Here is a 17,586-nt window from a genome sequence, read left to right as displayed (position 1 = left end):
AGTTAAAGTCCAAATTATTTACTTCCACCATGACGATATGGAGGGTCGCATGGCATCTTCAAAAGACAATGTTTGGAATCATTAGACATCAAATAAAGCTTTACTAAAACTATTGGTTCTTGTACTTTCAAGGCCTTGACTTCCTCCAAGTTGCCTGTAGACTGTAGTTGCATCGTCAAAGGGGCTCATACATGACAATCGCCTGCAATTGCACAACGTATCAGGCTTATTCTTGACAGGGAACTGAGCTTTCGTCGATGGAATCTTGATTTATTAACCAAATACAAAAATTATAAAAATCATCAATAACAACGTAACTGGACCAAAATATATTAATTACTGCAGATTACATGATTGATCATACACTCGGATTTATTCAAATTTATTAAAAATTAAGCTGATGACACGCCGACGCTTTATATGGAGAAATAATAATTAAAAAAAAAACGCATTCATATGAACAAAATTAGCAGATATCAGCAGAGAAATTAGATGCCATTTCTGAGAATGATGTACAAAAGAGAACTTTTTGGGATGACATCATGTTAATTTTTTCAACGATGGTGATCTAAATTATCATAAAACCATGTCGATTGTCTATGTTTTTAAATTGACGAAGAAAAGTTATATAGAATTGCTGTGAAAGGTACATTCTTAAGAATCTTCGCCTCTTAATCATGTGATTCAGCAAAGCTTATACGTACAAAGATAGGGAAACGTGAACCACCCTTCAGCATATACCAAGATCTTCATTTTGTGAATTTTATTATTATTATTTTGGGTTGAAATTTATAGATTATAGTGGGCCGAACTTAAAGGGAAAATGACAATTGCTGGAGTAGGTGTAAATGATGCTATAGAGAATCGATTACCTTTTAAAGTTAATTTGATGATATGTGCAGAGAGGTAGTGGAAGAAATGGAACATTATTATTAGAAAAAAAAATTCACAACAAAATAAATTTTTTAATCTTTTGTGGCTTTTGTTCTAAATTTTGTGCTGTTTTTGGTGCATATATTATTATTTTTTGGTGAGTGATTATTGCTTTGACTCGAGTAATTTTTGTACGAGAATTGATTCTAACACTGAAATAATTGTTGACATCTTAATATTTAGGAAAATTATTCGCCAATCACCTCAAAAATATCGAAAGTTCAAGCAGTCACTCTGAGTTTTTGATAATATTTTTACATCACCTCAAGTTTTAATATCAACTAGATACTTTTCAGTTTACCCCTTAAGTCATTAATAAAAAATTTAAGATAAAATATTATTTTATTCCTAGATTTAGTTAAGATGGTAACAAAGATTTTACTCCTTTTTTTTCATTTTAATGGAAAAATGGTCTTTTAAATTATATTTTTTAATTGTGATTGAAGTTAAAGGAAAAGTGGTTGGTGGATATAAGACTAAAACTTGAGGAAATACAGAGATATTATCATAAACTCATGGTGGTTACTTACACTTTTTGGATAAAAATAAATAAAAATGAATCAATCAATCTTTTTTTTTTATAAACTTTACCTACATTTTCAATATTTTAAAGATGTTTGAGGGATAATTTCCCATAACTATAATAAAAAGTGATAAAAAAATCATCAACTATCAAATTCAAAGATAACCTGTATTTTTATGTACATTCCTTTCTTTTTTGTTGCAACTAATTTGCATATGGAGTAAACGATTAAGTTCATAGTAGAGATATAACTTATAACCTATAAATATTTGTTTTTATAATTTGGGAATTCATGTTTGTCAACCAGCAATCCATTTTTACATGACAATTAGTCATTTTATTTTAAAGTTGTAGTTGTTTAAAAGTTACGACCTCTCAATTTTATACATACATTCATAAATGATTTTTGGTGTAAAAAGTTACAACTCCAATTTTATACTTATCATACTACATCCAATATATAATGTAAGTAAGAATTCTAATAGATTCGTGACTCCTTACCAAAAAAAAGGAGAGAGAGAGAGGCGCACAGGCATACACACAGTTAAACAAACAGCAGGTACCCAATTTTTAAACAAACAACGGTATGTGTACAAGTACAATTTGTAACATCACCTAGATGACTGTCATTGTTATATATTCAATAATTTTTCTTTGAAATCCACCTAAAATAAAGCACAACTTACATCTGAAAGTGAAACACTCAAAACTCAAAAGCTTATACAAGCCGCATTAACACAAAACGAATCAGCAAAATCAAATTGAAGAGTAAATTACAACATTTTAGTAAGATTTTGGTTCATAATTTTGCTGAGAAGGTTCAAAAACCATAACTTAGTTCTAACAAACACACAATACAAATAGGCCACCCCAAAGAAGCAAATGATGCAACTAAAAATGAGCAAGCTAATTATTAATAATATTATTATTATTATTTTTTACAAATTAGAATCGAGAGAAGAAGTCCACACAGAAGCTGAGAGCAGACGCCTAGATTTCCACCCTAAAACAAGCCTATTGTTGGCTAGTTCCTCCACTCTATAGCCATCATTAAATAATCCTAATAAAAGCTTTGCTTGACAATGATTGGCGAAGCTTATATTAACTGGCTTGAACCCCACTGCACCCAACCAATCCCCCCAAGAGTAAACCTCCTCCTCTCCGCATGTTCTGTAGATCCGAGCCAATGACCCAGATATTCGGGGGCCCAAGAACACTCTTTCCACTAAAGCCCGAGCCCGGCTCTGCATTGGAAACCCGGCCTCCAGTGAATCATAAACCGCTGAGTAATGGTGCAATGAGTCCATGAACCGGCTCACGAACCCGCCATCTCCAATGGGTCCGGTCTCCTCTTCGACTAGAGTCACCAATTTCGGATTCAGGGTCTTTGCTCCTGATAAAAACGAAGCAATCGAATCGGGCGCCCGGTAACTAAAGTGAGGTAGATGTAACATGCAGTTGATAATCAACGCTTCTCCTCTTACCAATTTCAAGGCTGATGCCTTAAACGTTTCATCAGAGTCCAATCTACACTGATGAAAAGAAAACGGTTGACCGATTGATGCTGCAAATGCAACCAAACGACGCCCCGTTTCTTGAACGGTGCTGATCGAACGTCTACCACTGCCTCCCCTAGATAACGCCGTGATCCTAAGATGTGGGGCTGGTGGGCCATCCTTTCTAGAAACCAGCGCTTGCATCAACGACGCCCATTGAATCCCTTCCATGATGTCATAGTCAACTATGTGGACTCTCCTATCATTGGCTACAGCCTCGAGAATCGCCTGATTGGCTGTGAAGTGTCCGAACTTAACGTATGGTGACATGTCTTGCAACAATTGGAAAGCAGCGAGCACGTCCGTGTGATGATGGTCATCACGATGGTGGGGTCCGTTGCTGGTGTTATGTTTGTTGTTGCCATGTACGCCCCCGGCACCTTCTAGCAAGCCTTGCAAGGCGTCGGTAAAATACGCCGCCAACCTTTCCATGTTGGATCCGTCGTTAGGGGAAACCAACTCCTTGAGCCGAACCAATATCACCTGAGCCAATTCACGGCTTTTGTTGACGCCGGTTAGGGCTTCAGCTGCAGCCATCAAGAGATGGACTAACCTCAAGCCCTTGAAATCCTCGCCGTTGGTTTCTTCATCTACGGCCATGCTGCTGCTACTGGTTTCAGTTGACACAGAGTTGCATGGCTCATGGGCAATATTTGCAACTCTTGCATTAGGATTTAATCCGCTATCGTCCATCATCGACTCGATGAGGTCGTGAAAGTCATCTTGACCTCCAGATAGAGCTTCCCAGTCTACGACCGGAGACCAGTCGTTCCAGTCACAGGCATAGTCGTCGCCTGTAGTGGTAGTGGTGGTGGTGGAGCTGTAGCCGGAGAAATCAAGATGGAGGATATCATCGAAGTCCATGGCCATGGCCATGCTGGCTGAAATCACTGAAGAGAGAGAAAGAGGAGAGTAGTGTGTTTATTTGTCTTAGGTTGTTTATTTTTAGGGGTTTTTTTATAACGTTAAAATAGAGTATATAGAGATGCATATATAGAGGGGGAGTAAGGAGAGAGCAAGAAGCTGAAGCAAGAGACAGTGAAGGCAGAAAATGATTTAGTCTTAAAAGTTTTATTAACTGATTATTGAATAAGATGGGCTGCACATCCCTTTGTTGGTTTGGTTTTAAATATTTGATGATTAACCATTAGGGTTTGTCCCAGTGGTTAAAGTCATTTCCTCACAACTGTGAGGGAAGTGGTTTAATTTTGTGAAGATGTATTGTAGAAGTTTAATTTAAATTTTTTTTAATTTAAGTTGTTTTATATTAAAATTAATATAAATTATTCTCAATAATTATATAATTGTAAATATCACGAACAATAATTTCTTTAAAAAAAAAATACTCGATGATTAGGGGGTCTTAATTTTTCCTTTATGTAAAATCGAGTGGGCCGTAATCAATTAAACAAATATTGATGAACAATGTTTAGGAGTACCCCAATCTTTACATCAAAACCCTTCTATTTTGGAGTTATTGCCCTAGAGTACCCCGAACTATTTTTTGCGTACTATTCAATAGGCGCCGCAATTGGTTTTTTAAAAATTTAATCAATTGTAAACTAATTAAAGTCTTAAAAAACAGAACACGATTAAAGTCATATTTTAGAAAAAAAATATTCTTTTAGTCTAAAATTTTTCTCTTATAAAAACCACTTATTAGACATTCAGTACACTTAAAAAGTACTTTTACTTATACATAAGATGCTTTTCTAATTCAATTGATGCTTACTTAATTATTAATAAAACTACTCAATAATGTACATTCAGCATAAAAACTTTAATTAATTCTTAATCCCTACATTACCATGGATACATTTCAACCAATCATTAAAAGAGCCAAAACTTTAGTTATGTGCATGAATTTTGATATAGAGATTGCAAAACTTCAGCATTAACCTCTATCATTTACGGGTTACAACATTAAAAGCTGGTGGTTATGAAGGAAATTGAGGCAAACTAATGGGGGGTTTATAACTGATATCAGAAAAATCCGATCTACAACAGCAAAATCTCCAAAGTTGAGCAACTTTAATGGAAAGGACAGATCGAATCAATTTGCGTGGAAATCATCGGAATGAGAGCTCAGCTAGAGGAAAGCGCCATTCTTCTTTTTCTTTTTTCTATGAAGTGGAAAAGTGATTTTGAGTTGGACATTTTTTAACCATACGCCATAACCCACACTTGTGGCTCTTACGATTCAGATAAACCCTAAAAGATGGTGCTTCCAAAACTCAGTTAAGTTGACTGGTCTGTATTTGCTATGACTACGTGTATGACCACGTCAGCATCTCCGCCACGTCACTCTCACTGCCGGCTCCACCGTCTCACCTCCATTTTCTCCCATTACTTGCTTGCTCATAACCCACCAATCATATTTCTAGAAAAAAAAATAATAAATCATTAATCATAAATTATATGGATGCAGCATGCTGATCTGAACACTCAGTTTATAGGGAATGTTTGCTTCAGTTCTGATAATCGCCATCAAAGGGCTCCACAATTTCGACAATGTTTCCAGTCAAATGTATATTGATGGACGTGATTGGTTGATTTGAAGCCACACCAATGGGCCCCATAGAACATACGGGATGACTTTCGGCCGGATCAATTCAATTTTGTACGTTAATATTACATTATGTAACAATAAGTAAAATTTGATGAAACCAAAAAAAATGCGACAAGGAAAAAATAAAATGAGATAAAGCTCATCGTAAATTTTGGCATGGGGTACTTGATGCATGCATGTTTGTTGCAAACTTTATGCCATGTTTTTAGTGGTGCGATGTATAAGTACACTACTTGATATTTGTAAAAGATGTCCACAAAAATACAACTAAATCTTATTGTAATAATTTGAACGGGTGGTTTAATAATAAAAGTCCAAGACGACACAAGTAGTGAATTATGTGTATGTATTTAATAACTTGTCCGAGGTTAATTACATATGAGTTTAACGTAACCTAGATTGTTACGTTATATGTGATTAGGAAATATAATTAAAAAAACTGTTATTAATCCCATGAATAAATTTTTTTTCCCATTCATGTTTTAAAACTCATCAACATTCTCCTGTCACTGCAAAAATTAACTGTCAAAGTTAATTTATGGCGAACAATTTAGTCTTTTGAATAGAATTTTGACGAGTGTTTATTGTCTTTTGAAGAGAATTTTGTAGAAGATCTATTACTATATTTGCAAGTTACATAAAGTCATTTCAATTGAGTAAAAAGATTACGATTTTGCATAATTAAGAGTTATTATTCTCTACACCACAAGGCATATCATATGAAAGTGCATCCAATTTTTCACAAACTTAAATGACACTAATTAGAGATGTGTGGTTTGCAACTTAAAATTATTATTATTGTTGTTATTGTTGTTTAAAGTACAAAATAATTAAACATTAGTAACATCATTTTAATTGGCAAATGAAAGGTATAGGATCCTTTCTGATGTGGGCTCTACTAGTTTTTAAAGATTTCCTACCATGTGTTTTTCAATGATAGTATATATGTATATGGATAAAACTTAATTTTTTTATTTATTAATTACCAATCAGTATTTGAATTATTTGTCCAGTATATGATTATATCATCAGAAAATCCTTATCCCAAAAAAAGATTGCCTCAAAGAAATGTCAATTAAATGGATGGCTGAGATCGATCACAATTAAGTGGGATTCTAGGATCTAAATGCTAAATTAGTCAAAAGTCAGCTTGCTAATCATTTGATAATGACAGTGAAATTCTTCAAGACGAAAGTGTAAAACAGAAATTAAATAGTAAAAAGCAAGACTGAAAGTAAAAACAGGGAAAGCAAAAAAAAAAAAAGAAGGAAATTTGTAATGTACAGTGAAGGATTGCGTAGTGTATGACCTAAGACGTGGCTATATCTGAGGCGCTTGATTGAATCATTATAGTTTTTTAATGATCCAAGTCCAACGGCCGGCGTGCAATATGTAATACTGATACAGACAGGTCCGCGAAAGCGAGGCAAGCTCACGCAGTCCTCTACTTTAGACGGCAGTTAGGGTGCAGGTCAAATTCTGATCCCTAACCCAGAGCTAAGACATCTGCTAATCTGTTAATTTAGCTATTAATCGCAACTTGACGCCTCATATCACTCAATGAACGCTACCTATAATTTTGTGCTAGTGACAAATTTCAGAAAATATCAGTGTCAATTATCCATTTACATGCGATAAGTAAATTGAAGTCGGAGCCAGAATTGGAAGTCTTGTCTCTAGAGGGCCAAAATGTTAAAATATTAAAGTTAAAAAGCTTAAATGAATTGTCTAAGTGTGTAACATTTTACATATGCGTATGTTACGATTTTTTTTATATTAAGAATTGAATGTACAGAAATGAAATTTTGATCTTCCTCGCCTAGTCGCCTTTCCAGACCCCTGGTACCATACAAGAAATTTTATAATATGAGCCGATTGGCATTTGATCTTGCAAAGTTTTCTTTTAAAATTTGTTTGATATAAGAAGGTAGAATTCAAGCACGATTTTTAATACTATATTATAGCAACTTCTGAAATTTAATGCCGATGGATATTTCAATGATTTAGATAGAAAGAATTTAGCTGTTTTAAGTATATAAAATATATGAATTTTTTTTTTGCCTTTTTGGTATGTTACACACACATATATATACACACGGATGCTCTTATTATTAATTTTTTCATGCGGACACGCTTTTAAACTGTGAGATTTTAATAGAGTTAGATTTTAATATTATTAAACAATATGACTTTATAATGTATTGAAAATTAATTGTACTAAGCCACACTACTTACCAATGTATCTTGCATTAAAAAAATAAGGGTGCCTGCATTTGAGAATGATTTGTATGTGAACATTTATAATGGAACACGAATATCACCACGTAGAGAAATGTTTTAATCTGGAATTTTAAAATGCAGGAACGTCCGGAAAAATGTATAAACCGTGTGGTTTTAGCACTTTAAGTTTTAAACTTTTAAAATCTCGCAGTTTTAAAGTTTTTTCGAACATTTCCCGCACTTTATAATTCCGAATCAAAAAACTACTATCACCGAATATTTGAACATTTATGATGTCCCCAATCAATAAACACCTCAATCTTATATTAATTGTTTGAAAAATATTTGCTTCATCACCCCCCTTTTTTTGGATTGAAACTAAATAACCTATATAAATTAGTTTACTTATTATAGCAAGTTATTATTTAAATCGATGGTCAAAACTCTGCCAGATTCATGTACATTTACCAATTGGGTATTAAATATGATCTATTTATAATATCAATTCTATTACCAATTAATCCTTGGTATTTATTTATCCTCGCAAAGAAAAAACCATCACCATCAAGACATTAATGGATGCTGATGAAAGCTTAAACATTAAAACTTTCATTATTCGAGTCAAAGCACTCTCTCATTGGCCAGTAACACACGCCTTGTATTTTAAAAAATAAAGAATTATAGATTCCATTAATTTTGACCATATAATTATAAAAACCCTAGTTGTCAACCGTACTTAAATTTTTTTTTTAATTAAATATAAATATCTACTCGTATATAACAAGAACACGTATGAGATTCCCTACGTAAAAAATAATTATCATCAACGGCTGCTGCTGTACGAAATTTAGTACATTTCTTGTGCATTGTACTATTTAAGCAAAAGAAATCTCTCAGGGTTGGCGTAATCAGACCAAGAGCCGTAGAGTTTTTATTTATTTTTTTATTGGAAAGAGTGAGCAAAACCCTAGTTGAAAACAGCTGCAACTTGAGCAAACTTAGGTCATACATGCGTCCTGACCAGCATAAACAGTAAGATAATTTTGCTTACACTGAGTTCATATACATTTACAAACTCAAAATACTGAAAGAGTTCTGGGCAGCTCAAAGTGAATTGTGAACATAAATTTATCAATTAAGGTGACTCAAATTGTTAGAAAGATTAATTTAACTTTGGTTAAAAATTAATCACGGGTTTTGGTTGTTGCAGTGAAGGAATGACTCATTGGTCATTGCCGGTGTTTTGTTCATTTAACAACCGGCAGAGATTTATTGCAGCTTACACTGTTGGGCAAATCGAAGCATTTGGAAATTTGTGCTGGTTCGTTTTTCTTGGTGTCTTTCTTTGACATTTATTTGGCCCAGAATAGATTGAAGTTATTAATAAACACTGTTGCTTCAGCTAACAATTGGATTGCAGTCTTGCAGAGATAAACAAATATTTCTTTTGAACGAAGGGGGTGATGAATATTAAAAATTTGGTTTAATAACGTTTTGGTCCCTGAGTCTTTTTTAAATGTTTACTCATACGTTAGGAAATTTTAATTTCGAAAATATCAAACAGATAATAAATAATAAAATAGATGGAAAATAAAACCAATCACACAACATAATAATTTATGTGCAAAACTCTTATACTATAAAAAAAACCACAACCATTAAGGACAATGAGAGAAAATTTACTATATGAAAAATTATTATAATTACTTTATAATTTTTCATCACATTCAAAACCCCAATAACACCTACTCTCTCAATGGACCTATTGTTTTTCTCACAATAGAAGGTAAAAATTGTCTTCTTATAGAGAAAACTAATTGTTGTGTTAAGTAAATAAGTAAACCCAACTTCCCTATATATGATAATGATTTCTTATAGAATAAGTATTCATTTTCTTATATAAGTTATATTTCTCCATGAGTAAATTAAGTCCTAAATGGAAAATTATTTATTCCTTAAATAGGAATTCTTTTGAATAAGAAAACAACTAAATAAGAAAAGAATATGAAATATCATAATTTAGAATTTACAAATCCTTATTGAAGAATGAGACATATTTCCTAACATCATATAAGGATATAACTTTCCATTTGAAACATATTGGTCGATAATCATATTGAAATTACCCAATTACTCTAATAACATGAATAACAATAAACCTCTATAAAGTATATCTCAACTTTGTCCATTCTAAGGAGTTTACATTCATCAATTTTATGATACAAAAATAATAAATTTGATCGATCCCATAGGTTAGCTCGATGCTCGAATGATCACCAATACATTTTTTGTTTGCAGTCACCAGAAAGAAAAAAAAGCCTTGAACGACGAGACCAAGAATACTGGCACCCGTAACTGAACTAGCGGGACCTATAGCCTAAAGTAGCACAGGCATCACCTTAACCAGTAGAGATACTCTGTATTCCTATCAATGAACCCCCAACGGGAAATGTTACCATGCAAATTTAGAAAAGCAAAAGCCAAATAATTAACTTTTGCTAAGTTAAAATGGCTAAACACAAAAGATAACGAAACAATGAAACTTTCCAAAATCATCTCTATTGTACTTTGCCATGATCTTTTGGTTATTAGATTATAGAATATAGACTAGTAAAATAATTATAAATAAAATGAGGTCGGGAATGATTCCTACTTGTTTTAAAAGCGCTTCTTGGGCACCGGCAGACCGTCTAGTAAGCTTCCACGTGGAGCGATAATTTCAATTTTCCTGTCTCTTAATTGGCAAAATTGACCTAGTTTCATACTTTTTTGCACACGTCATTTGCGAAATAAAAATTTTTATCAGGTACGGTCAAGAAACAATAATAAATAAGTTAGAACTGAAGGCCAGTGATGTCACTGCCTCAGATCCATCAACTGAATAAAAATTAATAATGAACGAAAAATGAATGATTAATTAATTGGAAAACTAAAAGAGGGCTGTGATGGGTACACAATTGTCTGGTTAGAAGAGAATCAACTTAATTTTTTATGTTTAATTCTTTAAAATAGTGCTTCCGTGGAAGCATCATTAAAGATTAAATTATGGAATTAAGATAGTGACGTTATTGTTAAAGAACATGCAAACTGGAACACTTAAAGAGTAAAGAATAAACAGAGGGTTGTTGCTAGGGTTGTCTTTTCTTTTTGAATAGAGCAGCGATGATGAGTTTTGTTTTTGGAAGTTTAGTGATAGCGATGACAATAATTTGGTTTGGATGTTGTTTTCATGGCTTTCAAATTTTATTTAGAGAGTAATCACTTAGAGATTAATCATTCTAGGTGGCGTGACAAACTTTTGAGCTAATTAAAATTTCCATTTCAATAAAAAGAAGAAATTTTATATTCAAAATTAAACCATGGAATGTTTTCATGCAGCAAGAATTTATATTTTTTTTGTTTAAAATTAGATATAAATTGATTTTATACACACACACACACCTTCTCTAGTGAGGACATTTTCATTTTGTTATATTGAGGATGCATAACTAAAATATAAAAAAAAAATACATATTTCAATACATTGGAGACTATGTTTTTTTTTTTCTCTGTTAGTGTATTGAAATATGTATTCTTTTATCTACTAATGACATCCTTACTCTATTAAAATGAGAATGTGTGTGTGTGTGTGTGTGTGTGTGTGTGTAAGGAATAATAAAATTATAATGAGAGATCCTTATGTTATTAAGGTAAAGAATAAGTTAAAAGACCCAATATATATATACTCTAATAACTTAAGAAATCCCTTACTATGGAAGAGAGAATTTTTTGATTTGTTTTGCCTTAAAAGGTAAGAATTCAAGAATTAAATTAGAGTAAAAATGCGTCCTTCGGGCCTTCACCTTCACTTGCCTTTTTTAACCCCTTAATTTATTATTATTATTTTGTTTTATAAAATCAAGTTAGAACCTGAGATAATTTAGCAAAACATGGCTAGAATGACAATCTATTATTGAGGAATCTATTTTGAAGTAAATAGTACACAAAATGGTGGGGGGGAGGTGTATATAATGGCGGTAAAATAATCGATAAGACTCCTTCAATACACACACATATATATTTACTCTTAACGAATTTTTATAAGAAGTTTAATACAGGTATTCTTTCAAAAAGAAAGGAACTCCAAGGGGAGATCTACTAAATTTAAAAATATATTATTTGGTTAGTATTTATTTATCTCTCATAAATTTTAATAACTTTACGCGTAGATAGATTTGTCACTACAAAAAGTTTTGGGAAATTTACACTAATAACCATTAAAGTTTTGGTTTTTTTCATCTTAACCCCCCAAACAAATTTCTATCAACATTAGCCATAAAACAAGCTTTGAGACTAAAATACCCCTCTCCCTCATCTCTCCCCCAACACTCCCTTTCACTCATCTCTCCCAAACCGAACCAACTCCCATCATCGGCGGCAACATCAGCCCTCGTCGGCGGTGGCTCCATCTTTCATCGACGTCCGATCTACAATCTACAACTTTCAACAAAACCTAGATTAGCCATTTTTTTTATTTTCATTAATTTCAAATGAAATTTTAGAATAATAATGGTTGTAGTTTGAGAATAATGGTGGTGGTGGTGGTGTTTGTGGTGGTTGGTGGTGTTTTGGGAGTATTGTTTTTGGATTTTTGAGTGTTGTGGGGAGGGAGGGGGGGTGGGGGGCAGCGCGCGCGGGCGCCCATCGCTGGGCAGCAGCGCGGGCGCATGCGCGCCCCACTGTCGCACCAATTTTGGTGCGACAGCGCCCTACTGCCGCACCAATTTGGTGCGACAGCAAGCCTCTCGCACCCTATATTCTTTATGTTTTTGCATCCAGTTTTTCCAAATTTTGAATTTGTTGGTCTGCTTACGGGGTAAATGTCAGTAATATTGGTCTGCTTACGGTTGCTTCAAATTTTCAGGATGATATGTCTCGTAAAGACTGGAACTTGGTTAAGGTGCTGAAGAAAATTTTTAAGATACCATAAAGTGATGAATATTGTTCTATGAACGATTGGGCAGTTGAGTACTGCTCTTGGAATAATGCAGTCAATCTTTCTTTCATGCTAAGTTTTGTTAATAAATTTTTCATAGATACTTTGAGATAATCGATAACATGAATCTTTTAATTTCTTCGGATACTGATTCCAAATTCTGGGATTTTCTTCATCTTTCATTTGTTAGAAATTGGTGCCTGAAGCCTGAAGCCAAACGAACATATTGGCAGTTTTAAATCAAGTACCTTGGACAACCAATGATTCGTTTAAAATAAATTTAAGAAAGAAAAAAAGAGAGAACAGTAACATATGACATCTCAAATACGGCCAAAGGTTCAAGCTACAAAATGTGCCAAGCCATGTTGTTGAGCAAGCGTGCCTCTGGAACTTCCATCTTCATCAACTCTATTTTCTTCCAGCAAAATAATAACCAAGCAAATGCGATTAATCCTCGAATAAAACTTGGTGCGACAGGTTGCCTGTCGCACCAAGCTAAGTGCGACAGGTTGGTTTGCAAATCGTTTTACATTACAGAATCAAAGCACTGCAAGAAACTGAAGCCTCTTCGCCAAGAGCACTTACCAGTTGTTCTCATTCGATATTCAAACACAACTCATCTTGATCTCAGTCTCTATCCACGCATAAATGACCATTCTTTATTTGCAATATCGAAAATCACTAGCTTTACACTTCAATCTATTGATCTTTCACGTTCTTGGGGCTTTTCAAGTTCTGGGTTGCTGAGTTTGACGTTGAGCTATAAGAATTTGGAATGATTTATGGCTTCGAAGTGACACAAAACCGAACTTGTTGAAGGCTGGACCCTCTGTAGCTCGCACTTATGGAAAAGCAAAACTTGGTGCGATTAATCCTCGAATAAAACTTGGTGCGACAGGTGCCTGTCGCACCAAGCTAAGTGCGACAGGTTGCCTGTCGCACCAAGCTAAGTGCGACAGGTTGCCTGTCGCACCAAGCTAAGTGCGACAGGTTGCCTGTCGCACCAAGCTAAGTGCGACAGGTGCCTGTCGCACCAAGCTAAGTGCGACAGGTTGCCTGTCGCACCAAGCTAAGTGCGACAGGTTGCCTGTCGCACCAAGCTAAGTGCGACAGGTTGCCTGTCGCACCAAGCTAAGTGCGACAGGTTGCCTGTCGCACCAAGCTAAGTGCGACAGGTGCCTGTCGCACCAAGTTTTTTTTGCGACAGGCACCTGTCGCCATATTCACCCACGACTCAGTTCACTGAAACTCTCGAGCAAGTTCAAAAAATAACTCATGTGATGCCGATTAGTGTTGGATCCGGATAGATTATGATCGGATTTCACTTTTATCGTTGTCTTTTGCCGTCGCCGTTGGTTGATGATTAAAGAGTGGAAAGCTGCCTTTGGTTTGACGATATGTGAGAAAGAAAGTTGCTTTTGGTCTGTAAAGAAGGGTAATTTGGGGAGAAAAGCGTGTGTTTGGCTAATGTTGATAGAAAAAAGTTGAGAGGGTTAATTGTGAAAATAACAAAATTTTTATGGTTATTTTCGTAAATTTCCCAAAAGTTTTGGTTAATGACTTTATGTGGTGCACCCATAAAAAAATTTTAAAAAAAAAATGTCCGGAAAACTCGGCACTTGAGTACTTGACTGTATCTTATTATACATAATAATAAAAAAAAAAAGGTGCAATAAAAGTAATTAATGGGTTTTACAGTAACATTACTAGCAGTCGAAATGCAAGATGAAGACGGTGAAAATTTTTCGACTTGGCCCGCCCAACACATTGTCAGGGGACAAGGTCGCCTTGATGCATTGGGACAAAAAGTTGATGTCTTTGTATGACCATGAAACTTACGAATTCTTCCGAATACACCCCATCATCGGGATCCAAGTGCGTAACTGACAAAGTCATGAGCGTTTTCATTTAAAAGTGGAGTTTTAACATCACTCCAAAATCCTTATAACACCCCTTTTGAAAATACTCCAGTTTAATTTTATATATATACAAATTTATATATTAAAATCAACCATCTTACCATAAATAGTATCCTTCTTCAAAAAGTATCTATTTTAAGTTTTTATCTATAAAATATATACAAATCTTAAATTATTTTCTTCTTATTACATTATTTTATTTCCATAAATTTAAACTCTTGAACTTTTCTAAAAATAATATTTTTTAAAATATAAATATAAATTATATAACGGGGTAGTGTAAAAAGTTTGTGAAAATAATTATTTATTTCAGTGTTTAATTGATTTCCGTTCAAAACATAAAATGAATTCATTTGCATTTGATCATTTAGGTAATTTAAACTAAAAATGAATTTTATGTGAAATTTTGTCGTGTATCGAAAGACCTACTCTTTTTTAATGTTCAACCAAAGATAACTACTTATAATCATTCGATCACAGCCCTTAATTCCGTAACCTAATTTTAAACCATATATCACAAATATTGACCATTAATCGAAACAACACTCTTAGACAAACATCAACAATAATAAATAAATAAATAAATAAATCAGAATGTGTATCCTTAAATTGCGAATAGCTGCTTTAGAGATGTAGATTTAAAATTTCACACTGATTCAACCTTGAGGTTAACAAAATTATTATGTTTTATGGCTTGAGAGTTGAGAAATACTAATCCTAATGTTGTGAAGAGTAAATTTTAGTTAGCCGTAAACTAAAAGTTGTTAATTATAGTAAATACGACTTATAATTAGTAACCTTAATAAATTAGAAAAAGTTATTCATCTAGATTTTTCGTAGAATAAGAACCAAATGAAGCCTAAGTGATAATAATCAATCCTGGATGGATGGCATGGCGCTTGTAAATGCAAACACTGACACAGTTTTGAGAGCTAGCTGATGAGTGTCGAGTAGGACACTGTCCACCAGCTAGGTTGTAACAGTAGGGAAGGGAAAGCTACGCAACACGACGGTATCAACAGTGACACCAGCACCAATTCCGAACATAACGCCCCACTCGAGCCCTTCACCTGTGGTGACCTTCCCTTCCTCCGCCGATTTCCTCCTGATTTCATCTAGAATAAAAAACACACTCACCCCACCCATGTTTCCGTACTCGCTTAATACGTGTCTCGTGGCCGAGAGCTTCTGTTGTTTCAGCCCAAGTTTGGCTTCAATTTGGTTCACAATAGCCGGGCCACCGGGTTGAACAATCCAGAACAATGAGTTCCAATCTTTGATTCCGAACGGACTAAACGCCTCATCCAAACATTTCTCAATGTTTTCGGATACCACCGTGGCTACGTTTTTGGACAAATGAACTGTGAGTCCCATTTCCCGGAATTGTCCCGCAACATCTGAGTCGGAGCCCGGCAGAATCGTTTGTGCACCCGACACAATTTGGAACAATGGCTTTTCTGACAATGTAGTGTCAGGATTAGCGCCAATGATTAAAGCTGCGGCGCCGTCGCCGAAGAGGGCTTGGCCTGCAAGGCAGCCTAAGTTGGCATCAGAAGGTCCACGGAAAGTACCAAGGGATAAGTCAGAGCATACGACTAGAACGCGGGTACCAGGGTTGTTTTCAGCAAAGTCCTTGGCCATTCGGATGGCTGTGGCGCCAATGTAACAGCCTTGAAAGTATAGCATGACTCGTTTGACAGATGGGTTGAGGCCCAACATTTTGGTCAGCTGATAGTCAGCCCCGGGCATGTCTACGCCCACAAGTGAGCAGAAAATGAGATGCGTGATCTGGGATTTTGATTGGCCCCATTCTTTGATTGCTTTTGTTGCCGCTTCCTCGCCAAGTTTCGGTACTTCCCTAACCAATATATCTTGACGGCTATCGAGGGAGGAGCCGTCGTAGGCACATATATTTGGGTTCTTTTTGAGAATATCTTCGGTAACATGGAAGTAGCGTTTCTTCACATTTGATTTCTCGCCTGTAAACCACATACAATAACCATGCTGAGAAAAAGCATATGTTAATGTTAATTTATTAATGTGCATGCATGAAATAAAAATACGTAATAAACTCACAGATGCGTTTGAATTTTTGTTTGAGGAGAGTCATGTGGTCACTGTTGGTGACACGGAAGTAATAATCAGGGTAGTCAGCTTGGTATAAGCAGTTTGGTGGATTTGCAGTGCCGATGGCTAGGATCGTGGCTAACCCTCCTCCTTGCTGTTGGTTCTTCCCATCTTTAACTTTCTCCATTATATATTCAACCTTGATTTTGATGAACACGGCATGCTAACCAATTTCCAATACTGGTATTTATAGAGTTCTTTTTTTTAAAAAATATTTTAAAAAGTAGGGGAAAAAAATGCTGGTATATAGTTGTAAATTAATTGATAGATTTTCATAAATTGAATGCTAATCATGTAGATCACGTGATGTATATTTTTCTTCACACATCCCTTACCAACATGTAAATTTTTGTAAAAGTATATATGATTAACTCATATACAAAGATCAACTCAAGAGTTGAGGATTGCTTTAATTTTATGATACTTAATTCATAATTGAATTTGTATTATTAATTGATATGGGATTTTTTAAAGCATGGTATATTTTATATATAATATTTTGTATCCATAACATTGTGTTTGGAGCATTAGTAAATATGACAACGTTATGAATACAAAATATTATATATATATATAATATACCAAGGCCCATTACCAAATGTAGATACTAATCTATAACTTTATTAATTTTATTCATTCTTGTATATCAGGGCCTCCTATATTAAGTCTATTATGACTAACCCAAACAAATAATGATATGGTTGATTTGCTTAAAATTTAAGGGGATGGTTTGCGATTTCGCTCATTAATCTGCTCTATTCTTA

The 17,586-nt window shown here is 34.5% G+C and overlaps 2 protein-coding genes across 3 annotated transcripts; both read right to left on the bottom strand.

The window, feature by feature from the left end:
• Positions 1 to 2,344: 2,344 nt before the first annotated feature.
• Positions 2,345 to 4,097, bottom strand: LOC102620887 (protein NODULATION SIGNALING PATHWAY 2). Its single transcript, XM_006472683.4, has one exon. It carries the CDS (start codon positions 3,886 to 3,888, stop codon positions 2,395 to 2,397), a length of 1,494 nt encoding a protein of 497 aa, XP_006472746.2. The 5' UTR covers positions 3,889 to 4,097; the 3' UTR covers positions 2,345 to 2,394.
• An 11,462-nt stretch (positions 4,098 to 15,559) lies between these two features.
• LOC102620619 (chalcone synthase-like) lies at positions 15,560 to 16,994 on the bottom strand. 2 transcript variants are annotated; one of them, XM_052442083.1, is made up of 3 exons: positions 16,772 to 16,994; positions 16,306 to 16,674; positions 15,560 to 16,221 (listed from the first exon to the last, which is right to left on the bottom strand). In XM_052442083.1, the coding sequence occupies exons 1-3, from the start codon at positions 16,947 to 16,949 to the stop codon at positions 15,665 to 15,667; spliced, it is 1,104 nt and encodes a 367-aa protein (XP_052298043.1). In that variant the 5' UTR covers positions 16,950 to 16,994; the 3' UTR covers positions 15,560 to 15,664. The 2 variants fall into 2 exon arrangements, with proteins under 2 accessions (XP_052298043.1, XP_006472745.2); XM_006472682.4 differs by having other exon boundaries at positions 15,560 to 16,674; positions 16,772 to 16,993.
• Positions 16,995 to 17,586: the final 592 nt, after the last annotated feature.

The sequence above is a fragment of the Citrus sinensis genome, chromosome 5 (assembly GCF_022201045.2).
Source record: "Citrus sinensis cultivar Valencia sweet orange chromosome 5, DVS_A1.0, whole genome shotgun sequence".
NCBI lineage: Eukaryota > Viridiplantae > Streptophyta > Magnoliopsida > Sapindales > Rutaceae > Citrus > Citrus sinensis.
The sequence above is the reverse complement of the archived record's forward strand: the minus strand, read 5'-3'. Positions and strand labels throughout refer to the sequence as shown.